This window comes from Oncorhynchus clarkii, chromosome 21 (genome assembly GCF_045791955.1).
Source record: "Oncorhynchus clarkii lewisi isolate Uvic-CL-2024 chromosome 21, UVic_Ocla_1.0, whole genome shotgun sequence".
In the NCBI taxonomy this organism is placed as follows: domain Eukaryota; kingdom Metazoa; phylum Chordata; class Actinopteri; order Salmoniformes; family Salmonidae; genus Oncorhynchus; species Oncorhynchus clarkii.
In genome coordinates this window covers 2,778,504-2,805,257 of record NC_092167.1, presented here as the reverse complement: position 1 = coordinate 2,805,257, position 26,754 = coordinate 2,778,504, and the positions used below count along the sequence as shown (strand labels likewise).

The 26,754-nt window shown below is 48.8% G+C and overlaps 1 protein-coding gene across 4 annotated transcripts; it reads right to left on the bottom strand.

The window, feature by feature from the left end:
- Positions 1 to 3,592: 3,592 nt before the first annotated feature.
- Positions 3,593 to 26,620, bottom strand: LOC139379273 (F-box only protein 7-like). Of its 4 annotated transcripts, none has more exons than XM_071122073.1 (10): positions 26,310 to 26,620; positions 25,549 to 25,671; positions 24,248 to 24,563; positions 22,180 to 22,413; positions 21,750 to 21,894; positions 17,073 to 17,156; positions 14,841 to 14,936; positions 12,174 to 12,350; positions 11,041 to 11,084; positions 3,593 to 4,441 (listed from the first exon to the last, which is right to left on the bottom strand). In XM_071122073.1, exons 2-10 carry the CDS (start codon positions 25,668 to 25,670, stop codon positions 4,124 to 4,126), a joined length of 1,536 nt encoding a protein of 511 aa, XP_070978174.1. In that variant the 5' UTR covers position 25,671; positions 26,310 to 26,620; the 3' UTR covers positions 3,593 to 4,123. The 4 variants fall into 4 exon arrangements, with proteins under 4 accessions (XP_070978174.1, XP_070978175.1, XP_070978176.1 ...); XM_071122074.1 differs by having other exon boundaries at positions 12,174 to 12,332; XM_071122075.1 differs by lacking the exon at positions 11,041 to 11,084.
- Positions 26,621 to 26,754: the final 134 nt, after the last annotated feature.

Sequence of the window (26,754 nt, the reverse complement as noted above, 5' to 3'; positions counted from 1 at the left end):
AACAGAGTACCAACAGCAGAGTACCAACAGCAGAGTCCCAACAGAGTACCAACAGCAGAGTACCAACAGCAGAGTCCCAACAGCAGAGCCCCAACAGCAGAGTCCCAACAGCAGAGCCCCAACAGCAGAGCCCCAACAGCAGAGTCCCAACAGCAGAGTCCCAACAGCAGAGTCCCAACAGCAGAGTCCCAACAGCAGAGTCCCAACAGAGTACCAACAACAGAGTCCCAACAGAGTACCAACAGCAGAGTCCCAACACCTTACCACTGCTACACCTGGTTATCAGCAGAGTCCCAACACCTTACCACTGTTACACCTGGTTATCAGCAGAGTCCCAACACCTTACCACTGCTACACCTGGCTATCAGCAGAGTCCCAACACCTTACCACTGCTACACCTGGCTATCAGCAGAGTCCCAACACCTTACCACTGCTACACCTGGCTATCAGCAGAGTCCCAACACCTTACCACTGCTACACCTGGCTATCAGCAGAGTCCCAACACCTTACCACTGCTACACCTGGCTATCAGCAGAGTCCCAACACCTTACCACTGTTACACCTGGTTATCAGCAGAGTCCCAACACCTTACCACTGCTACACCTGGCTATCAGCAGAGTCCCAACACCTTACCACTGCTACACCTGGCTATCAGCAGAGTCCCAACACCTTACCACTGCTACACCTGGCTATCAGCAGAGTCCCAACACCTTACCACTGCTACACCTGGCTATCAGCAGAGTCCCAACACCTTACCACTGCTACACCTGGCTATCAGCAGAGTCCCAACACCTTACCACTGCTACACCTGGCTATCAGCAGAGTCCCAACACCTTACCACTGCTACACCTGGCTATCAGCAGAGTCCCAACACCTTACCACTGCTACACCTGGCTATCAGCAGAGTCCCAACACCTTACCACTGCTACACCTGGCTATCAGCAGAGTCCCAACACCTTACCACTGTTACACCTGGTTATCAGCAGAGTCCCAACACCTTACCACTGCTACACCTGGCTATCAGCAGAGTCCCAACACCTTACCACTGCTACACCTGGTTATCAGCAGAGTCCCAACAGAGTACCAACAGCAGAGTACCAACAGCAGAGTCCCAACAGAGTACCAACAGCAGAGTACCAACAGCAGAGTCCCAACAGCAGAGCCCCAACAGCAGAGTCCCAACAGCAGAGCCCCAACAGCAGAGCCCCAACAGCAGAGTCCCAACAGCAGAGTCCCAACAGCAGAGTCCCAACAGCAGAGTCCCAACAGCAGAGTCCCAACAGAGTACCAACAACAGAGTCCCAACAGAGTACCAACAGCAGAGTCCCAACACCTTACCACTGCTACACCTGGTTATCAGCAGAGTCCCAACACCTTACCACTGTTACACCTGGTTATCAGCAGAGTCCCAACACCTTACCACTGCTACACCTGGCTATCAGCAGAGTCCCAACACCTTACCACTGCTACACCTGGCTATCAGCAGAGTCCCAACACCTTACCACTGCTACACCTGGCTATCAGCAGAGTCCCAACACCTTACCACTGCTACACCTGGCTATCAGCAGAGTCCCAACACCTTACCACTGCTACACCTGGCTATCAGCAGAGTCCCAACACCTTACCACTGTTACACCTGGTTATCAGCAGAGTCCCAACACCTTACCACTGCTACACCTGGCTATCAGCAGAGTCCCAACACCTTACCACTGCTACACCTGGCTATCAGCAGAGTCCCAACACCTTACCACTGCTACACCTGGCTATCAGCAGAGTCCCAACACCTTACCACTGCTACACCTGGCTATCAGCAGAGTCCCAACACCTTACCACTGCTACACCTGGCTATCAGCAGAGTCCCAACACCTTACCACTGCTACACCTGGCTATCAGCAGAGTCCCAACACCTTACCACTGCTACACCTGGCTATCAGCAGAGTCCCAACACCTTACCACTGCTACACCTGGCTATCAGCAGAGTCCCAACACCTTACCACTGCTACACCTGGCTATCAGCAGAGTCCCAACACCTTACCACTGCTACACCTGGCTATCAGCAGAGTCCCAACACCTTACCACTGTTACACCTGGTTATCAGCAGAGTCCCAACACCTTACCACTGCTACACCTGGCTATCAGCAGAGTCCCAACACCTTACCACTGCTACACCTGGTTATCAGCAGAGTCCCAACACCTTACCACTGCTACACCTGGCTATCAGCAGAGTCCCAACACCTTACCACTGCTACACCTGGCTATCAGCAGAGTCCCAACACCTTACCACTGCTACACCTGGCTATCAGCAGAGTCCCAACACCTTACCACTGCTACACCTGGCTATCAGCGGAGTCCCAACACCTTACCACTGCTACACCTGGCTATCAGCAGAGTCCCAACACCTTACCACTGCTACACCTGGCTATCAGCAGTCCCAACACCTTACCACAACTACACCTGGCTATCAGCAGAGTCCCAACACCTTACCACTGCTACACCTGGCTATCAGCAGAGTCCCAACACCTTACCACTGCTACACCTGGCTATCAGCAGAGCCTCGTCTGGCAGCGAAACAGTTCATTCAGCTTCATTTACTGCCTTTTATAAAAACATAGCTGATATGGCTGACTTGCTTAAAACAAATGTTGATCAGGCTGTTGATTGTGGCCTGTGGAATGTTGTCCCACTCCTCTTCAATGGCTGTGTGAAATTACTGGATATTGGCGGGAACTGGAACACGCTGTCGTACAGGTCGATCCAGAGCATCCCAAACATGCTCAACGGATGACATGTCTGGTGAGTATGCAGGTTATAGAAGAACTGGGACATTTTCAGCTTCCAGGAATACAGATCCTTGTGACATGGGGCTGTGCATTATCATGCTGAAACATGAGGTGATGGAGGATGAATGGCCCGACAATGGACCTCAGGATTTCATCACAGCATCTCTGTGCGTTCAAATTGCCATAGATAAAATGCAATTGTGTCTGTTGTCTGTAGCTTATGCCTACCCATAACCCCACCGCCACCATGGGGCACTCTGTTCACAACGTTGACATCAGAAAACCGCTCATCAACACGCCGTCTTCGGTTGTGAGGCCCGGTTGTACTTACTTCCAAATTCTCAAAAACGACTTTGGAGGCGGCTTATGGTCGAGAAATTAACATTCAACAGCTCTGGTGGACATTCCTGCAGTCAACATGCCAAACTTGAGACATCTGTGTCATGTCATTGTGCAACAAAACTGCACATTTTAGAGCAGACTTTTTATTGCCCACAGCACAAGGTGCACCTATGTAATGATCATGCTGTTTAATCAGCTTCTTGATATGCCACACCTGTCAGGTGGATGGATTATCTTGGCAAAGGAGAAATGCTCACCAGCAGTGATGTAAAAGTTGTGTTTTTGAGAAATGTTTGTGCGTATGAAACATTTCTGGGATCTTTTATTTCAGCTCATAAAACATAGAGACACTTTACATGTTGTGTTTATATTGTAGCTCAGTGTACATGACTATTGAATCCTCCCTGAACAGTCTGGTTTTCAGAGACAGACTGAGGGCTCAAATATGACCACAGCTAAAAACCAGTCGATTGACATTTTCTCATTTTATTTACAGCTTTTAGTCTGCGAGGAAACAAGTACAAAATGTCTTCATAGTGAATGGTGGAAGATCGAAACGGCCTACCTCAATCCCCCAGGCACCCTTACAGATCTACTATCTTAAATTTGACCGGTTTCTCACGGGAAAACTTTTAGAAGTTTACATTTCCTGCTGTGCAGCAACATTCTCTGCAACAACAGAGAGATCAAATGAAGATAGCAGATCGGTATGATCTGACCTCATCACTTACTAAACACACACAGGAGAACATGAGCTATTAAAAGCTGATTCTGGGTCAAGGATAGGGTTTATAAAAAACACCGGGATGAGGTTTAGGGGATAATAAGCAGGCTGGGTGAGGGTTAGTGTTTATAGACCGAACAACGCCATTTATCTGTGACTATAGCACCTTATTTAAGGTAGGCTAATCAGTCAGTCTTCAACATCTCTGTTTTATTTAAGCTTCTCTGTGTGGTGGTCATACTCCTACACCACCACTAGAGGTCACTGGTCAGGGAGGTCATATGAACCCTCTTCTGATGTCAGCCGGCCGGTTCCCAGCAGGTCTCAGCCCCCTTCGTCCAATCAGCCCTCCTGCTGTGGGATCGTGACCCGGGAGCGGACCAATAGGGTCATAGCGGGGGCGGGGCAGAATACCACCGGGGATGCCAGGTCTCTGGTCGTACTCCCCACCGATGATGCCAGGCGGGTAGAAGGGGAAGGGGTTGTTGGGGAGGGGGTGGAGGGGGTAGAGCGGTGGGGGGACAGGGTGGTAACGGGGCATGTGGTGCCGGTAACTGGCTGCTTCTCTCCTCCACTTGTACTTCTTCTTGTAGAGCTGAAATTAAAACGATACCAGAGAGTTAGACAGTGTCTGAGTCCTAAATGATACCAGAGAGTTAGACAGTGGTTGAGTCCTAAACGATACCAGAGAGTTAGACAGTGTCCTAAATGATACCAGAGAGTTAGACAGTGTCTGAGTCCTAAATGATACCAGAGAGTTAGACAGTGTCTGAGTCCTAAACGATACCAGAGAGTTAGACAGTGTCCTAAATGATACCAGAGAGTTAGACAGTGTCTGAGTCCTAAATGATACCAGAGAGTTAGACAGTGTCTGAGTCCTAAACGATACCAGAGAGTTAGACAGTGTCTGAGTCCTAAACGATACCAGAGAGTTAGACAGTGTCTGAGTCCCAAAGGGAACCCTATTCCCTATATAGTGCACTACTATAGACCAGAGCCCTATTCCCTATATAGTACACTACTTTAGACCAGAGCCCTACTCCCTATATAGTGCACTACTATAGACCAGAGGCCTATTCCCTATATAGTGCACTACTTTAGACCAGAGCCCTATTCCCTATATAGTACACTACTATAGACCAGGGCCCTATTCCCTATATAGTGCACTACTTTAGACCAGAGCCCTATTCCCTATATAGTACACTACTTTAGACCTGAGCCCTATTCCCTATATAGTGCACTACTTTACACCAGAGCCCTATTCCCTATATAGTACACTACTATAGACCAGGGCCCTATTCCCTATATAGTGCACTACTATAGACCAGGGCCCTATTCCCTATATAGTGCACTACTTTAGACCAGAGCCCTATTCCCTATATAGTGCACTACTTTAGACCAGAACCCTATTCCCTATATAGTGCACTACTTTAGACTAGAGCCCTATTCCCTATATAGTGCACTTCTTTAGACCAGAACCCTACATAGTGCACTACTATAGACCAGATCCGATGTTGATATGTGTTGTATCTATAGATGAGTGGATATGTGTTGTATCTATAGAATCTATATCCATCTGTTGTAAACAGGAACAGATACTGATGAGACAGCATGTTACTCTGATGTCAGCCGGGGTTTCAGTGATGTCAGATTGTAGCTGGGGTTTCAGTGACGTCAGATTGTAGCTGGGGTTTCAGTGACGTCAGATTGTAGCTGGGGTTTCAGTGACGTCAGATTGTAGCTGGGGTTTCAGTGACGTCAGATTGTAGCTGGGGTTTCAGTGACGTCAGATTGTAGCTGGGGTTTCAGTGACGTCAGATTGTAGCTGGGGTTTCAGTGACGTCAGATTGTAGCTGGGGTTTCAGTGACGTCAGATTGTAGCTGGGGTTTCAGTGATGTCAGATTGTAGCTGGGGTTTCAGTGACGTCAGATTGTAGCTGGGGTTTCAGTGACGTCAGATTGTAGCTGGGGTTTCAGTGACGTCAGATTGTAGCTGGGGTTTCAGTGACGTCAGATTGTAGCTGGGGTTTCAGTGATGTCAGATTGTAGCTGGGGTTTTATTCATGTCAGATTGTAGCTGGGGTTTCAGTGACGTCAGATTGTAGCTGGGGTTTCAGTGACGTCAGATTGTAGCTGGGGTTTCAGTGACGTCAGATTGTAGCTGGGGTTTCAGTGATGTCAGATTGTAGCTGGGGTTTCAGTGATGTCAGATTGTAGCTGGGGTTTTATTCATGTCAGATTGTAGCTGGGGTTTCAGTGATGTCAGATTGTAGCTGGGGTTTCAGTGATGTCAGATTGTAGCTGGGGTTTCAGTGACGTCAGATTGTAGCTGGGGTTTTATTCATGTCAGATTGTAGCTGGGGTTTCAGTGACGTCAGATTGTAGCTGGGGTTTCAGTGACGTCAGATTGTAGCTGGGGTTTCAGTGATGTCAGATTGTAGCTGGGGTTTCAGTGACGTCAGATTGTAGCTGGGGTTTCAGTGATGTCAGATTGTAGCTGGGGTTTTATTCATGTCAGATTGTAGCTGGGGTTTCAGTGATGTCAGATTGTAGCTGGGGTTTCAGTGATGTCAGATTGTAGCTGGGGTTTCAGTGACGTCAGATTGTAGCTGGGGTTTCAGTGATGTCAGATTGTAGCTGGGGTTTTATTCACGTCAGATTGTAGCTGGGGTTTCAGTGATGTCAGATTGTAGCTGGGGTTTCAGTGATGTCAGATTGTAGTTGGGGTTTTATTCATGTCAGATTGTAGCTGGGGTTTTATTCATGTCAGATTGTAGCTGGGGTTTTATTCATGTCAGATTGTAGTTGGGGTTTCAGTGATGTCAGATTGTAGCTGGGGTTTCAGTGATGTCAGATTGTAGCTGGGGTTTCAGTGATGTCAGATTGTAGCTGGGGTTTCAGTGATGTCAGATTGTAGCTGGGGTTTCAGTGACGTCAGATTGTAGCTGGGGTTTTATTCATGTCAGATTGTAGTTGGGGTTTTATTCATGTCAGATTGTAGCTGGGGTTTCAGTGATGTCAGATTGTAGCTGGGGTTTTATTCATGTCAGATTGTAGTTGGGGTTTTATTCATGTCAGATTGTAGCTGGGGTTTCAGTGACGTCAGATTGTAGCTGGGGTTTCAGTGACGTCAGATTGTAGCTGGGGTTTTATTAATGTCAGATTGTAGTTGGGGTTTTATTCATGTCAGATTGTAGTTGGGGTTTTATTCATGTCAGATTGTAGCTGGGGTTTCAGTGATGTCAGATTGTAGCTGGGGTTTTATTCATGTCAGATTGTAGTTGGGGTTTTATTCATGTCAGATTGTAGCTGGGGTTTCAGTGACGTCAGATTGTAGCTGGGGTTTCAGTGATGTCAGATTGTAGCTGGGGTTTTATTCATGTCAGATTGTAGCTGGGGTTTCAGTCACGTCAGATTGTAGCTGGGGTTTCAGTGACATCAGATTGTAGCTGGGGTTTCAGTGATGTCAGATTGTAGCTGGGGTTTTATTCATGTCAGATTGTAGCTGGGGTTTCAGTGATGTCAGATTGTAGCTGGGGTTTCAGTGATGTCAGATTGTGGCTGGGGTTTCAGTGACGTCTGATTGTAGCTGGGGTTTTATTCATGTCAGATTGTAGCTGGGGTTTCAGTGACGTCAGATTGTAGCTGGGGTTTCAGTGACGTCAGATTGTAGCTGGGGTTTCAGTGATGTCAGATTGTAGCTGGGGTTTCAGTGACGTCAGATTGTAGCTGGGGTTTCAGTGATGTCAGATTGTAGCTGGGGTTTTATTCATGTCAGATTGTAGCTGGGGTTTCAGTGATGTCAGATTGTAGCTGGGGTTTCAGTGATGTCAGATTGTAGCTGGGGTTTCAGTGACGTCAGATTGTAGCTGGGGTTTCAGTGATGTCAGATTGTAGCTGGGGTTTTAGTCACGTCAGATTGTAGCTGGGGTTTCAGTGATGTCAGATTGTAGCTGGGGTTTCAGTGATGTCAGATTGTAGTTGGGGTTTTATTCATGTCAGATTGTAGCTGGGGTTTTATTCATGTCAGATTGTAGCTGGGGTTTTATTCATGTCAGATTGTAGTTGGGGTTTCAGTGATGTCAGATTGTAGCTGGGGTTTCAGTGATGTCAGATTGTAGCTGGGGTTTCAGTGATGTCAGATTGTAGCTGGGGTTTCAGTGATGTCAGATTGTAGCTGGGGTTTCAGTGACGTCAGATTGTAGCTGGGGTTTTATTCATGTCAGATTGTAGTTGGGGTTTTATTCATGTCAGATTGTAGCTGGGGTTTCAGTGATGTCAGATTGTAGCTGGGGTTTTATTCATGTCAGATTGTAGTTGGGGTTTTATTCATGTCAGATTGTAGCTGGGGTTTCAGTGACGTCAGATTGTAGCTGGGGTTTCAGTGACGTCAGATTGTAGCTGGGGTTTTATTCATGTCAGATTGTAGTTGGGGTTTTATTCATGTCAGATTGTAGTTTTATTCATGTCAGATTGTAGTTGGGGTTTCAGTGATGTCAGATTGTAGCTGGGGTTTTATTCATGTCAGATTGTAGTTGGGGTTTTATTCATGTCAGATTGTAGCTGGGGTTTCAGTGACGTCAGATTGTAGCTGGGGTTTCAGTGATGTCAGATTGTAGCTGGGGTTTTATTCATGTCAGATTGTAGCTGGGGTTTCAGTCACGTCAGATTGTAGCTGGGGTTTCAGTGACGTCAGATTGTAGCTGGGGTTTCAGTGACGTCAGATTGTAGCTGGGGTTTCAGTGACGTCAGATTGTAGCTGGGGTTTCAGTGACGTCAGATTGTAGCTGGGGTTTCAGTGACGTCAGATTGTAGCTGGGGTTTCAGTGACGTCAGATTGTAGCTGGGGTTTCAGTGATGTCAGATTGTAGTTGGGGTTTTATTCATGTCAGATTGTAGCTGGGGTTTCAGTGATGTCAGATTGTAGCTGGGGTTTCAGTGATGTCAGATTGTAGCTGGGGTTTCAGTGATGTCAGATTGTAGCTGGGGTTTCAGTGATGTCAGATTGTAAATGGGGTTTCAGTGATGTCAGATTGTAGCTGGGGTTATATTCATGTCAGATTGTAGCTGGGGTTCAGTCACGTCAGATTGTAGCTGGGGTTTCAGTCACGTCAGATTGTAGCTGGGGTTTCAGTGATGTCAGATTGTAGCTGGGGTTTCAGTCACGTCAGATTGTAGCTGGGGTTTCAGTGATGTCAGATTGTAGCTGGGGTTTTATTCATGTCAGATTGTAGCTGGGGTTTTATTCATGTCAGATTGTAGCTGGGGTTTCAGTGACGTCAGATTGTAGCTGGGGTTTCAGTGATGTCAGATTGTAGCTGGGGTTTCAGTGATGTCAGATTGTAGCTGGGGTTTCAGTGATGTCAGATTGTAGCTGGGGTTTCAGTGATGTCAGATTGTAGCTGGGGTTTCAGTGATGTCAGATTGTAGCTGGGGTTTCAGTCACGTCAGATTGTAGCTGGGGTTTCAGTGATGTCAGATTGTAGTTGGGGTTTTATTCATGTCAGATTGTAGCTGGGGTTTCAGTGACGTCAGATTGTAGCTGGGGTTTCAGTGATGTCAGATTGTAGCTGGGGTTTCAGTGATGTCAGATTGTAGCTGGGGTTTTATTCATGTCAGATTGTAGTTGGGGTTTTATTCATGTCAGATTGTAGCTGGGGTTTCAGTGACGTCAGATTGTAGCTGGGGTTTCAGTGATGTCAGATTGTAGCTGGGGTTTCAGTGATGTCAGATTGTAGCTGGGGTTTCAGTGATGTCAGATTGTAGCTGGGGTTTCAGTCACGTCAGATTGTAGCTGGGGTTTCAGTGACGTCAGATTGTAGCTGGGGTTTCAGTGACGTCAGATTGTAGCTGGGGTTTCAGTGACGTCAGATTGTAGCTGGGGTTTCAGTGACGTCAGATTGTAGCTGGGGTTTCAGTGACGTCAGATTGTAGCTGGGGTTTCAGTGACGTCAGATTGTAGCTGGGGTTTCAGTGATGTCAGATTGTAGTTGGGGTTTTATTCATGTCAGATTGTAGCTGGGGTTTCAGTGATGTCAGATTGTAGCTGGGGTTTCAGTGATGTCAGATTGTAGCTGGGGTTTCAGTGATGTCAGATTGTAGCTGGGGTTTCAGTGATGTCAGATTGTAGCTGGGGTTTCAGTGATGTCAGATTGTAGCTGGGGTTATATTCATGTCAGATTGTAGCTGGGGTTCAGTCACGTCAGATTGTAGCTGGGGTTTCAGTCACGTCAGATTGTAGCTGGGGTTTCAGTGATGTCAGATTGTAGCTGGGGTTTCAGTCACGTCAGATTGTAGCTGGGGTTTCAGTGATGTCAGATTGTAGCTGGGGTTTTATTCATGTCAGATTGTAGCTGGGGTTTTATTCATGTCAGATTGTAGCTGGGGTTTCAGTGACGTCAGATTGTAGCTGGGGTTTCAGTGATGTCAGATTGTAGCTGGGGTTTCAGTGATGTCAGATTGTAGCTGGGGTTTCAGTGATGTCAGATTGTAGCTGGGGTTTCAGTGATGTCAGATTGTAGCTGGGGTTTCAGTGATGTCAGATTGTAGCTGGGGTTTCAGTGATGTCAGATTGTAGCTGGGGTTTCAGTCACGTCAGATTGTAGCTGGGGTTTCAGTGATGTCAGATTGTAGTTGGGGTTTTATTCATGTCAGATTGTAGCTGGGGTTTCAGTGACGTCAGATTGTAGCTGGGGTTTCAGTGATGTCAGATTGTAGCTGGGGTTTCAGTGATGTCAGATTGTAGCTGGGGTTTTATTCATGTCAGATTGTAGTTGGGGTTTTATTCATGTCAGATTGTAGCTGGGGTTTCAGTGACGTCAGATTGTAGCTGGGGTTTCAGTGATGTCAGATTGTAGCTGGGGTTTCAGTGATGTCAGATTGTAGCTGGGGTTTCAGTGATGTCAGATTGTAGCTGGGGTTTCAGTGATGTCAGATTGTAGCTGGGGTTTCAGTGACGTCAGATTGTAGCTGGGGTTTCAGTGATGTCAGATTGTAGCTGGGGTTTCAGTGATGTCAGATTGTAGCTGGGGTTTCAGTGATGTCAGATTGTAGCTGGGGTTTCAGTCACGTCAGATTGTAGTTCTATTGATATCTAAAAACAGTCACTAATGACTAGAGACTTACTATCTGTGGGTTGATTACAGGGATGATGTATAGAATAAATAGAGCTGAGAATACTGGGACCTGACTCACCTCTCTCCACTGAGTGTCTCTGGCTCTGCTGTGGTCTTGGCCGTCTGCAACAGTCAAATAACAATCTCCATTACACAATATGCACTCAATATCTAACATATATTTAATAGACTTAGTTCTGCTCTGACATGTAGAATCTAACATATCTATAATACAGACGTCTCAGGAGAACAGACCTAGATTCTACATGTCAGAGCAGAACTAACATATCTTTAATACAGACACCGACATGTCATTTAACAGACACTCTGGAAAGAGACCCTCCAGATAGACCTCCAGACAGACCAGAGACCTCCAGACAGACCGGAGTCCCTCCAGACAGACCAGAGTCCCTCCAGACAGACCGGAGTCCCTCCAGACAGACCGGAGTCCCTCCAGACAGACCGGAGTCCCTCCAGACAGACCAGAGTCCCTCCAGACAGACCAGAGTCCCTCCAGACAGGCCGGAGTCCCTCCAGACAGGCCGGAGTCCCTCCAGACAGGCCAGAGTCCCTCCAGACAGGCCAGAGTCCCTCCAGACAGGCCAGAGTCCCTCCAGACAGGCCAGAGTCCCTCCAGACAGGCCAGAGTCCCTCCAGACAGGCCAGAGACCTCCAGACAGGCCAGAGACCTCCAGACAGACCAGAGACCTCCAGACAGACCAGAGACCTCCAGACAGACCAGAGACCTCCAGACAGACCAGAGACCTCCAGACAGACCAGAGACCTCCAGACAGACCAGAGACCTCCAGACAGACCCGAGACCTCCAGACAGAACCGAGACCTCCAGACAGGCCAGAGACCTCCAGACAGGCCAGAGACCTCCAGACAAACCAGAGACCTCCAGACAGACCAGAGACCTCCAGACAGGCCACAGACCTCCAGACAGACCAGAGACCTCCAGACAGGCCAGAGACCTCCAGACAGGCCAGAGACCTCCAGACAGGCCAGAGACCTCCAGACAGGCCAGAGACCTCCAGACAGGCCAGAGACCCCGAGACAGACCAGAGACCCCGAGACAGGCCAGAGACCCCGAGACAGACCAGAGACCCCGAGACAGACCAGAGACCCCGAGACAGACCAGAAACCTCCTGTCTTTTATGTGTGTTTATAAATATATCCGTGTGTGTGTGTGTGTGTGTGCGTTCGTCCTACCTCGGAAGTCTCTGCGGTAGAGGTGTCTCCAGAGGGCCGGGTCTGTGGTGGTCTGGTGGAGGTGTCTGTTGACCGAGGAGAGGGCCAGGAGAGAGGAGACATCCAGCAGTCTCAGGACCCTCAGTAACAGCTCTGGAGGAAGGACTGGCAGGCCAAACACTGCTGGCAGGGCCATGGCTGTTATACCACCACCAGACAACAGGGGGAGACAGAGAGTTACAACACTGTTGGCAGGGCCATGGCTGTTATAAAATCAATTTTTATTTGTCACATACACATGGTAGCAGATGTTAATGCAAGTGTAGCGAAATGCCACCACCAGACAACAGGGGGAGACAGAGAGTTACAACACTGCTGGCAGGGCCATGGCTGTTATACCACCACCAGACAACAGGGGGAGACAGGGAGTTACAACACTGTTGGCAGGGCCATGGCTGTTATACCACCACCAGACAACAGGGGGAGACAGAGAGTTACAACACTGCTGGCAGGGCCATGGCTGTTATACCACCACCAGACAACAGGGGGAGACAGAGAGTTACAACACTGCTGGCAGGGCCATGGCTGTTATACCACCACTAGACAACAGGGGGAGACAGAGAGTTACAACACTGTTGGCAGGGCCATGGCTGTTATACCACCACCAGACAACAGGGGGAGACAGAGAGTTACAACACTGTTGGCAGGGCCATGGCTGTTATACCACCACCAGACAACAGGGGGAGACAGAGAGTTACAACACTGCTGGCAGGGCCATGGCTGTTATACCACCACCAGACAACAGGGGGAGACAGAGTTACAACACTGCTGGCAGGGCCATGGCTGTTATACCACCACCAGACAACAGGGGGAGACAGGGAGTTACAACACTGTTGGCAGGGCCATGGCTGTTATACCACCACCAGACAACAGGGGGAGACAGAGAGTTACAACACTGCTGGCAGGGCCATGGCTGTTATACCACCACTAGACAACAGGGGGAGACAGAGTTACAACACTGTTGGCAGGGCCATGGCTGTTATACCACCACCAGACAACAGGGGGAGACAGAGAGTTACAACACTGTTGGCAGGGCCATGGCTGTTATACCACCACCAGACAACAGGGGGAGACAGAGAGTTACAACACTGCTGGCAGGGCCATGGCTGTTATACCACCACCAGACAACAGGGGGAGACAGAGAGTTACAACACTGCTGGCAGGGCCATGGCTGTTATACCACCACCAGACAACAGGGGGAGACAGAGAGTTACAACACTGTTGGCAGGGCCATGGCTGTTATACCACCACCAGACAACAGGGGGAGACAGAGAGTTACAACACTGCTGGCAGGGCCATGGCTGTTATACCACCACCAGACAACAGGGGGAGACAGAGAGTTACAACACTGTTGGCAGGGCCATGGCTGTTATACCACCACCCGACAACAGGGGGAGACAGAGAGTTACAACACTGCTGGCAGGGCCATGGCTGTTATACCACCACCAGACAACAGGGGGAGACAGAGAGTTACAACACTGTTGGCAGGGCCATGGCTGTTATACCACCACCAGACAACAGGGGGAGACAGAGAGTTACAACACTGCTGGCAGGGCCATGGCTGTTATACCACCACTAGACAACAGGGGGAGACAGGGAGTAATGGATTTGACAAATTGGTCATTAACATTTGCTATTAAATTATTTTAAATGATTGCAGTGAGATCTGAGACCAATGTCATATTTCCAGATATTTCCTTCTTAATAACAGTACTACATATCTACTTCACAGTACTATTTATTACTTAATAACAGTACTACATATCTACCTCCCAGTACTACTACATACTGTATCTACCTCCCAGTACTATTTATTTAATAACAGTACTACATATCTACCTTCCAGTACTATTTATTTAATAACAGTATTATATATCTACATCCCAGTACTATATATTTAACAGTACGATATATCTACATCCCAGTACTATATATTTAACAGTACAATATATCTACATCCCAGTACTATATATCTACATCCCAGTACTATATATCTACATCCCAGTACTATATATTTAATAACAGTACTATATATATCTACATCCCAGTACTATATATTTAATAACAGTACTATATATCTACATCCCAGTACTATTTATTTAATAACAGTACTATATATCTACATCCCAGTACTATATATTTAATAACAGTACTATATATCTACATCCCAGTACTATATATTTAATAACATTACTATTTATTTAATAACAGTACTATATACCTACCTCCCAGTACTATATATTTAATAACAGTACTATATATCTACATCCCAGTACTATTTATTTAATAACAGTACTATATATCTACATCCCAGTACTATATCTACATCCCAGTACTATTTATTTAATAATAGTACTATATATCTACATCCCAGTACTATATATTTACATCCCAGTACTATATATCTACATCCCAGCACTATATATCTACATCCCAGTACTATTTATTTAATAACAGTACTATATATCTACATCCCAGTACTATATATTTAAAAACAGTACTATATATCTACTACATCCCAGTACTATATATCTACATCCCAGTACTATTTATTTAATAACAGTACTATATATCTACATCCTAGTACTATTTATTTAATAACAGTACTATATATTTACATCCCAGTACCTTCTCTGGCTGAAGATATCAGAGGATACACCAGCTGGTCTTTGAAGACCCGGGACAACTTCCTCAGCTCTGTGTAGACGGCCGCTGCACTGTCACCTGTGGATCAACACACAGAACAGACACTGTCACCTGGAACAGTACAGACAGAACAGACACTGTCACCTGGAACAGTACAGACAGAACCGACACTATCACCTGGAACAGGATAGACACTATCACCTGGAACAGAACAGACAGAACAGACACTATCACCTGGAACAGAACAGACACTATCACCTGGAACAGGACAGACAGAACAGACACTATCACCTGGAACAGGACAGACACTATCAGCTGGGACAGAACAGACACTGTCACCTGGGACAGAACAGACACTGTCACCTGGGACAGAACAGACACTATCACCTGGAACAGGACAGACAGAACAGACACTATCACCTGGAACAGGACAGACAGAACTTACACTGTCACCTGGAACAGGACAGACAGAACAGACACTATAACCTGGAACAGAACAGACACACCTGGAACAGAACAGACACTATCACCTGGAACAGAACAGACACTATCACCTGGAACAGGACAGACAGAACAGACACTATCACCTGGAACGGAACAGACACTATCACCTGGAACAGAACAGACACTATCACCTGGAACAGGACAGACACTATCAACCTGGAACAGGACAGACACTATCACCTGGAACAGGACAGACACTATCAACCTGGAACAGGACAGACACTATCAGCTGGAACAGAACAGACACTATCAGCTGGGACAGAACAGACAGAACAGACACTATCAACCTGGAACAGGACAGACAGAACAGACACCATCAACCTGGAACAGGACAGACACTATCAACCTGGAACAGGACAGACACTATCAGCTGGAACAGAACAGACACTATCAGCTGGGACAGAACAGACAGAACAGACACTATCAACCTGGAACATGACAGACAGAACAGACACCATCAACCTGGAACAGGACAGACAATATCACCTGGAACAGGACAGACAATATCACCTGGAACAGGACAGACAGAACAGACACTACCAACTGTAGATTAACACACGCTAACCTGTCCACTGGTCAGTCACCAGACACACTAACCTGTCCACTGGTCAGTCACACTAACCTGTCCACTGGTCAGTCACATTAACCTGCCCACTGGTCAGTCACATTAACCTGTCCACTGGTCAGTCACATTAACTTGCCCACTGGTCAGTCACACTAACCTGTCCACTGGTCAGTCACACTAACCTGTCCACTGGTCAGTCACACTAACATGTCCACTGGTCAGTCACCAGACAGACACACACTAACCTGTCCACTGGTCAGTCACCAGACACACACTAACCTGTCCACTGGTCAGTCACCAGGCACACACTAGCCTGTCCACTGGTCAGTCACCAGACACACTAACCTGTCCACTGGTCAGTCACACTAACCTGTCCACTGGTCAGTCACACTAACCTGTCCACTGGTCAGTCACACTAACCTGTCCACTGGTCAGTCACACTAACCTGTCCACTGGTCAGTCACACTAACCTGTCCACTGGTCAGTCACACTAACCTGTCCACTGGTCAGTCACCAGACATACACTAATCTGTCCACTGGTCAGTCACACTAACCTGTCCACTGGTCAGTCACCAGACACACTAACCTGTCCACTGGTCAGTCACACTAACCTGTCCACTGGTCAGTCACACTAACCTGTCCACTGGTCAGTCACACTAACCTGTCCACTGGTCAGTCACACTAACCTGTCCACTGGTCAGTCACACTAACCTGTCCACTGGTCAGTCACCAGACAGACACTAACCTGTCCACTGGTCAGTCACACTAACCTGTCCACTGGTCAGTCACACTAACCTGTCCACTGGTCAGTCACCAGACAGACACTAACCTGTCCACTGGTCAGACACACTAACCTGTCCACTGCTCAGTCACACTAACCTGTCCACTGGTCAGTCACCAGACAGACACTAACCTGTCCACTGGTCAGTCACACTAACCTGTCCACTGGTCAGTCACACTAACCTGTCCACTGGTCAGTCACACTAACCTGTCCACTGGTCAGTCACCAGACACACTAACCTGTCCACTGGTCAGTCACACTAACCTGTCCACTGGTCAGTCACACTAACCTGTCCACTGGTCAGTCACACTAACCTGTCCACTGGTCAGTCACACTAACCTGTCCACTGGTCAGTCACACTAACCTGTCCACTGGTCAGTCACATAGGTGGAGGGTTTCAGCGACAGTTTCCTCACTGTGTCCACCTGCTGGTTCATCTTCAGTGTGGCTGCAGAGGGGAGCAATATACCGATCAATCAGGGGGGAGACCAATCAATAAGCAGAGATGGATCAAACATATAGCTATGTTAAAGACTGAGACTGCCTTCCAGATGGCCACTATAGAGCCCTTCCAGATGGCCACTATAGAGCCCTTCCAGATGGCCACTATAGAGCCCTATGGTCCTTTCAGATGGCCCCCTATAGAGCCCTTCCAGATGGCCCCTATAGAGCCCTTCCAGATGGCCCCCTATAGAGCCCTTCCAGATGGCCCCCTATAGAGCCCTTCCACATGGCCCCTATAGAGCCCTTCCACATGGGTCCCTATAGAGCCTTTCCAGATGGCCCCTAGAGAGCCCCATGGTCCTTCCAGATGGCCACTATAGAGCCCTTCCAGATGGCCCCCTATAGAGCCCTTCCAGATGGCCCCCTATAGAGCCCTTCCACATGGCCCCTATAGAGCCTTTCCAGATGGCCCCTAGAGAGCCCCATGGTCCTTCCAGATGGCCCCCTATAGAGCCCTTCCAGATGGCCCCCTATAGAGCCCTTCCACATGGCCCCTATCGAGCCCTTCCACACGGCCCCCTATAGAGCCCTTCCACATGGCCCCCTATAGAGCCCTTCCAGATGGCCCCCTATAGAGCCCTTCCACATGGCCCCTATCGAGCCCTTCCACATGGCCCCTATAGAGCCCTTCCAGATGGCCCCTATAGAGCCCTTCCAGATGGCCCCCTATAGAGCCCTTCCAGATGGCCCCCTATAGAGCCCTTCCAGATGGCCACTATAGAGCCCTTCCAGATGGCCCCTATAGAGCCCTTCCAGATGGCCACTATAGAGCCCTTCCAGATGGCCCCTATAGAGCCCTTCCAGATGGCCCCTATAGAGCCCTTCCAGATGGCCCCCTATAGAGCCCTTCCAGATGGCCCCTATAGAGCCCTTCCAGATGGCCACTATCGAGCCCTTCCACATGGCCCCCTATAGAGCCCTTCCACATGGCCCCCTATAGAGCCCTTCCAGATGGCCCCCTATAGAGCCCTTCCACATGGCCCCTATCGAGCCCTTCCACATGGCCCCTATAGAGCCCTTCCAGATGGCCACTATAGAGCCCTATGGTCCTTTCAGATGGCCCCCTATAGAGCCCTTCCAGATGGCCCCTATAGAGCCCTTCCAGATGGCCCCCTATAGAGCCCTTCCAGATGGCCCCCTATAGAGCCCTTCCACATGGCCCCTATAGAGCCCTTCCACATGGGTCCCTATAGAGCCTTTCCAGATGGCCCCTAGAGAGCCACTATAGAGCCCTTCCAGATGGCCCCCTATAGAGCCCTTCCAGATGGCCCCCTATAGAGCCCTTCCACATGGCCCCTATAGAGCCCTTCCACATGGGTCCCTATAGAGCCTTTCCAGATGGCCCCTAGAGAGCCCCATGGTCCTTCCAGATGGCCCCCTATAGAGCCCTTCCAGATGGCCACCTATAGAGCCCTTCCACATGGCCCCTATCGAGCCCTTCCACATGGCCCCCTATAGAGCCCTTCCACATGGCCCCCTATAGAGCCCTTCCAGATGGCCCCTATCGAGCCCTTCCACATGGCCCCTATCGAGCCCTTCCAGATGGCCCCTATAGAGCCCTTCCAGATGGCCCCCTATAGAGCCCTTCCAGATGGCCCCCTATAGAGCCCTTCCAGATGGCCACTATAGAGCCCTTCCAGATGGCCCCTATAGAGCCCTTCCAGATGGCCACTATAGAGCCCTTCCAGATGGCCCCTATAGAGCCCTTCCAGATGGCCCCTATAGAGCCCTTCCAGATGGCCCCCTATAGAGCCCTTCCAGATGGCCCCTATAGAGCCCTTCCAGATGGCCACTATAGAGCCCTTCCAGATGGCCCCTATAGAGCCCTTCCACATGGCCACTATAGAGCCCTTCCAGATGGCCCCTATAGAGCCCTTCCAGATGGCCACTATAGAGCCCTTCCAGATGGCCCCTATAGAGCCCTTCCAGATGGCCACTATAGAGCCCTTCCAGATGGCTACTATAGAGCCCTTCCGGATGGCCCCTATAGAGCCCTTCCGGATGGCCCCTATAGAGCCCTTCCACATGGCCACTATAGAGCCCTTCCAGATGGCCCCTATAGAGCCCTTCCAGATGGCCACTATAGAGCCCTTCCAGATGGCCACTATAGAGCCCTTCCAGATGGCCCCTATAGAGCCCTTCCAGATGGCCCCTATAGAGCCCTTCCAGATGGCCACTATAGAGCCCTTCCAGATGGCCACTATAGAGCCCTTCCAGATGGCCCCTATAGAGCCCTTCCACATGGCCACTATAGAGCCCTTCCAGATGGCCACTATAGAGCCCTTCCAGATGGCCACTATAGAGCCCTTCCAGATGGCCACTATAGAGCCCTTCCAGATGGCCACTATAGAGCCCTTCCAGATGGCCCCTATAGAGCCCTTCCAGATGGCCCCCTATAGAGCCCTTCCAGATGGCCACTATAGAGCCCTTCCAGATGGCCACTATAGAGCCCTTCCAGATGGCCACTATAGAGCCCTTCCAGATGGCCACTATAGAGCCCTTCCAGATGGCCCCTATAGAGCCCTTCCAGATGGCCCCTATAGAGCCCTTCCAGATGGCCCCTATAGAGCCCTTCCAGATGGCCCCCTATAGAGCCCTTCCAGATGGCCACTATAGAGCCCTTCCAGATGGCCACTATAGAGCCCTTCCAGATGGCCCCCTATAGAGCCCTTCCAGATGGCCACTATAGAGCCCTTCCAGATGGCCACTATAGAGCCCTTCCAGATGGCCCCCTATAGAGCCCTTCCACATGGCCCCCTATAGAGCCCTTCCACATGGCCCCCTATCGAGCCCTTCCAGATGGCCCCCTATCGAGCCCTTCCAGATGGCCCCCTATAGAGCCCTTCAGATGGCCCCCTATATAGCCCTTCCACATGGCCCCCTATAGAGCCCTTCAGATGGCCCCCTATATAGCCCTTCCAGATGGCCCCCTATAGAGCCCTATGGTCCTTCCAGATGGCCCCCTATAGAGCCCTTCCACATGGCCCCTATAGAGCCCTTCCAGATGGCCCCTATAGAGCCCTTCCAGATGGCCCCTATAGAGCCCTTCCAGATGGCCTATAGAGCCCTACGGTCCTTCCAGATGGCTCCCTATAGAGCCCTACGGTCCTTCCAGATGGCTCCCTATAGAGCCCTATGGTCCTTCCAGATGGCCCCTATAGAGCCCTACGGTCCTTCCAGATGGCTCCCTATAGAGCCCTACGGTCCTTCCAGATGGCTCCCTATAGAGCCCTACGGTCCTTCCAGATGGCCCCTATAGAGCCCTACGGTCCTTCCAGATGGCTCCCTATAGAGCCCTACGGTCCTTCCAGATGGCTCCCTATAGAGCCCTACGGTCCTTCCAGATGGCCCCCTATAGAGCCCTACGGTCCTTCCAGATGGCCCCTATAGAGCCCCACGGTCCTTCCAGATGGCCCCCTATAGAGCCCTACGGTCCTTCCAGATGGCCCCCTATAGAGCCCTACGGTCCTTCCAGATGGACCCCTATAGAGCCCTACGGTCCTTCCAGATGGCCCCCTATAGAGCCCTATGGTCCTTCCAGATGGCCCCTATAGAGCCCTATGGTCCTTCCAGATGACCCCTATAGAGTTATATGGGGCTTCCAGATGGCCCCCTATAGAGACCTTCCAGATGGCCCCTATAGAGCCCTATGGTCCTTCCCGATGGCCCCTATAGAGCCCTATGGTCCTTCCAGATGGCCCCCTATAGAGCCCTATGGTCCTTCCAGATGGCCCCTATAGAGCCCTGTGGTCCTTCCAGATGGCCCCTATAGAGCCCTATGGTCCTTCCAGATGGCCCCTATAGAGCCCTTCCAGATGGCCCCTATAGAGCCCTATGGTCCTTCCAGATGACCCCGTATAGAGCCCTTCCACATGGCCCCCTATAGAGCCCTATGGTCCTTCCAGATGGCCCCTATAGAGTTATATGGGGCTTCCCGATGGCCCCCTATAGAGCCCTTCTAGATGGCCCCTATAGAGCCCCATGGTCCTTCCAGATGGCCCCCTATAGAGCCCCATGGTCCTTCCAGATGGCCCCTATAGAGCCCCGTGGTCCTTCCAGATGGCCCCTATAGAGCCCTATGGTCCTTCCAGATGGCCCCTATAGAGCCCTTCCAGATGGCCCCTATAGAGCCCTATGGTCCTTCCAGATGGCCCCCTATAGAGCCCTTCCAGATGGCCCCCTATAGAGCCCTTCAGATGGCCCCCTATAGAGCCCTTCAGATGGCCCCCTATAGAGCCCTTCCAGATGGCCCCTATAGAGCCCTATGGTCCTTCCAGATGGCCCCTATAGAGCCCTTCCAGATGGCCCCCTATAGAGCCCTTCCACATGGCCCCCTATAGAGCCCTTCCACATGGACCCCTATAGAGCCCTTCCACATGGCCCCTATAGAGCCCTTCCAGATGGCCCCCTATAGAGCCCTTCCAGATGGCCCCCTATAGAGCCCTTCCAGATGGCCCCTATAGAGGAGCCCTATGGTCCCTGGTCAGAAGTAATAAACCCCATTTGGGACACAGCTTTGAGAAACAGTGAGACTGACCGTTGATAACCAGAACGGGTCCCATGGGGACAGCTAGGACCAAGGCCAGGCTGTCGTCACAGAGAGGATGGGCATACTGCAGTCTGTACAGCCCTCCTGGTGCCCTCCACCCAGCTGGCATCTCACCAGGACGCCCCTCAGAGCCCTACACACACACACACACACATATTTAGGGAATAGGGTTCTGGTCAACAGTAGTGCACTATGTAGGGACTAGGGTGCCATTTGGGATGCAAATCCCAGAGAGAATCTCAATTGCATACTCCTAGCGTCCTCTCTCCTCGCCTCCTTCTCAAACCCATTGGATGAGAAAGCCAGAGGTCCCTCCCACCTGACCTTCTCCTCCAATGGGTTTTGAGGAAGGAAGCAGAGAGGAATGCGAGGAGTATTCAATTGAGATTGTCTCCCCCAGTCTCCTGTAGAGGCTTACCTGACACAGGAAGCCAGTCTCCACCATCAGGAGGTGGACTGCCACCATCAGGGCATCACAGGTACTGCTGCTCTGAGCCTGGTGGTACAGAACCTCCAGGGAATGGGGTACCTTCCCTCCTTCTGCCTCCCCACACAGCATGGGCTCCCACACCCACTGACCTGCCTCTTCTTCCTGCTCCTCCTCCTCTCTGACCACTTCCTGTTGAGGCTCCGCCCCCTTGCTCGTGCTGGCCTGGATCAACAACACAAATCACCATGGTGACTATCTGGTACTGAGAAGAAAGTCAACAGCAGTGTCCTATTAGAGTAAAACAAAACTCACAGTACAAGCATACGATTTACATACACATTCTATTTTTTCCTCACAATAGCCCATAATGAGAAAGCAAAAACAGGTTAAGACATTAAAAAAAACTAAAATATCACATTTACATAAGTATTCAGACCCTTCTCCTATTCTTCTCTGCAGATCCTCTCAAGCTCTGTCAGGTTGGATGGGGAGCGTCGCTGCACAGCTATTTTCAGATCTCTCCGGAGATGTTCGATCGGGTTCAAGTCCGGGCTCCGGCTGGACCACTCAAGGACATTCAGAGACTTGTCTCGAAGCAACTCCTGCGTTGTCTTGGCTCTGTGCTTAGGGTCGTTGTCCTGTTGGAAGGTGAACCTTCGCCTCAGTCTGAGGTCCTGAGGTTTCTGGAGCAGGTTTTCATCAAGGATATCTCTGTACCTTGCTCCGTTCATCTTTCCCTCGATCCTGACTAGTCTCCCAGGCCCTGCTGCTGAAAAACATCCCCACAGCATGATGCTGCTACCTCCATGCTTCATCGTAGGGATGGTTCCAGGTTTCCTCCAACACGTGACGCTTGGCATTCAGGCTAAAGAGTTCAATCTTGGTTTCATCAGACCAGAGAATCTTGTTTCTCATGGTCTGAGAGTCTTCAGGTGCCTTTTGGCAAACTCCAAGTGGGCTGTCATGTGCCTTTTACTGAGGAGTGGCTTCCATCTGGCCACTCTAACATAAGGGCCTGATTGGTGGAGTGCTGCAGAGATGGTTGTCCTTCTGGAAGGTTCTCCCATCTCCACAGAGAAACTCTGGAGTTCTGTCAGAGTGACCATCGGGTTCTTGGTCAGCTCCTTGACCATGGCCCTGCTCGAGTCTTGGTGGTTCCAAACTTCTTCCATTTAAAAATGGAGGCCACCGTGTTCTTGGGTACCTTCAATGCTGCAGAAATTGATTGGTACCCTTCCCCAGACCTGTGCCTCGACACAATCCTGTCTCTGAGCTCTGTGGAAAATTAGTTCGACCTCATGGCTTGGTTTTTGCTCTGACATGCACTGGCAACAACGGTGGGACCTTATATAGACAGGTGTGTGCCTTTCCAAATCATGTCCAATCAGTTGAATTTACCACAGGTGGACTCCAATCAAGTTGTAGAAAAATCTCAAGGATGATCAATGGAAACAGGATGCACCTGAGCTCAATTTTGAGTCTCACAGCAAAGGGTCTGAATACTTGTGTAAATAAGGTATCTGTTTTTTTTATTTTTTTTATAAATTTGCAAAACATTCAAAAAAATCAGTTTTCACGTTGTCATTATGGGGTATTGTGATGTCATTATGGGGTATTGTGATGTCATTATGGGGTATTGTGATGTCATTATGGGGTATTGTGATGTCATTATGGGGTATTGTGATGTCATTATGGGGTATTGTGATGTCATTATGGGGTATTGTGATGTCATTATGGGGTACTGTGATGTCATTATGGGGTACTGTGATGTCATTATGGGGTATTGTGATGTCATTATGGGGTATTGTGATGTCATTATGGGGTATTGTGATGTCATTATGGGGTATTGTGATGTCATTATGGGGTATTGTGTGTAGATTGAAGAGGAAAAAATGAATTATTAAAAATCAATTATAGAATAAGGTTGTAACTTAACAAAATGTGGAATAAGTCAAGGGGTCTGAATACTTGTATTGTAATATACTACTACTACTATATTCTACTACTACTACACTGTAATATAATATACTACTGGTGTTAGGAGATGAGGGCTCACCTCACTGGAGCGTTGGGCTGGTGGGTGTACAGCTTGGTACAGCCCAGGACTACTACTACTGCTGCTGCTGCTGGATGACTGGCGGGCTGAGGGAGCAGGGGCAGCGGAGGGGGCAGAGGAGCCTGAGGGCACAGCCTGGCGAGTGGAGGGAGCAGGGGCAGCGGAGGGGGCAGAGGCGGCGGAGGGCACAGCCACAGATGGAGGCAAGATGACACAGACCAGGTCCCCAGTGACGATGCCACAGGAGGACAAAGTCTGACCAGAGTCAGATAGAAGATCTGAGCCGTTCAGGGACAAGGTGAACTCTGTGTCTGGGCTGTGGGGGACAGAGGAGAGTTAGGATCTGAGCCCCAACCACTATGGGTAAACTTTACAGCATTCAACATGTGGTCCTCATACTTTACTAACAATATATAAACACAAATAATACACAGCTACTGCTACAGCTACTGCTACTTCTTCCATGCTAACGGAATTACACCGAGACATCAATTTTTCACTTTGAAATGTTTGCTAAACACAAACAATTGATTTCTAAGTTTAATAAACCATACAACTATGAACAATGACCTCTTTGAATAATTTACACAATACATTTATAAAAAGACCACATTTACTGGAAAAACACCAGATGCAAAGTTTGGTTCCAGAATTACAGTAAAATCTCCCTTAGTTTTATTCTGTTAGCAAACTTAGTTTCTGCCCAGTTTTTCCTCTAAAGTTATTTTTGGAAAATTGTAAGTGGGCATTTTTAAAAGTCGTCCTTGTGCATAGAGTTGTATGGTTTGTTAAACCTTGAAATCAATGTTTTTTGTTCGGCAGACATTTTAGAGTGAAAATCTGAGTCTACCATGGAATTGCCCTTTAGCAACAGAAGGAGAAAGTGTCTAACCTGAGGGTCTAACTAACCTGAGGGTCTAACTAACCTGAGGGTCTAACTAACCTGAGGGACTAACCTGAGGGACTAACTAACCTGAGGGACTAACTAACTTGAGGGACTAACTAACCTGAGGGACTAACTAACCTGAGGGTCTAACTAACCTGAGGGACTAACTAACTTGAGGGACTAACTAACCTGAGGGACTAACTAACCTGAGGGTCTAACTAACCTGAGGGACTAACCTGAGGGTCTAACTAACCTGAGGGTCTAACTAACCTGAGGGTCTAACTAACCTGAGGGTCTAACCTGAGGGTCTAACTAACCTGAGGGTCTAACTAACCTGAGGGACTAACCAACCTGAGGGACTAACCTGGGGGTCTAACTCACCTGAGGGACTAACTAACCTGAGGGACTAACTAACCTGAGGCCATGTGAAGGCAGAAGGATCTCTCTGATTTGAACGTTGAGCTCTGTCAGAGTGGGCTCCTCTCCCTCCAGCTTCACCCGGCTGGTCTGCTTGTTTATCCTCACACGTAGTTTCATGCTTAGGAGAGAGAGACCGACGGACAGGGAGGGAGGGAGAGAGAGAGAGACAGACAGACAGGGAGGGAGAGAGAGACAGAAGGACAGGGAGGGAGAGAGAGAGAGAGAGAGACTGATGGGACAGGGTTAGGTAACCAACACACAGAACACGATCAGACAGGTTAAGGACACAAATTCAATCATTCAGACCCAAGACACTTAATTGTGGTCTTCTCTCCCTGGTTCATCATGAATCATTACGGTCATCTTCCAAAACACCCTTTCACAAAACGCCCAACTTTCTGAGCATGATGTCAGTATTCACATTGAAGTAGAAAACACTTGGCAACGCCAAGTCACCTCTTTACAGTAGAAACACAATGCTAGCTGGAATTCTTTCACTTTCATTTCCTGCCAACTGTGTTAAGAAAGACTGAATTATGAAGGTAAAATGGTAACATTCATCAGTGTAACAATCTAACGTTATAGCAGGTACACTGGCCTAGAAATTCATATAGTATACAGATACGTTTCATTATGCACAGCACACTTCTGGTATGATGGTGTTTATCTAGCGAGAACAATACAAACCTACATGTAGAAGAGCAGCTAGCTGGTTAACCTATCTGGTAGCTAGCTAGCCAGCAGCATTTCACTTACTTTAGTTTAGTTGTTGTCTCTTGTTAACTTATTGCAAGCCTTAATCATGTCACACCATACAGTTCATGTTAACTAAAGAGGTCTTAATTGCAAGTAGAGATGGTTGAAGATTTCCACGTATTACAATCGAGAAGTAGAAGAGGCTTTGACAGAAGCTAGATGGTCAACAAAATGTTATCAAATAGTTGACTTCAACTACGGAAAGAGATTAGCGTTCTGACTTCAACTACGGAAAGAGATTAGCGTTCTGACTTCAACTACGGAAAGAGATTAGCGTTCTGACTTCAACTACGGAAAGAAATGAGCGTTCTGACTTCAACTACGGAAAGTCAAAAAATACTAATATAGGAAAATAATAACCACAAATGTTTTCAAAAAATAAAACTTTGCTAGGACATTAGGGAACATGTATTTGTTAGGAACGACTATAAGATGGTGTTATCCA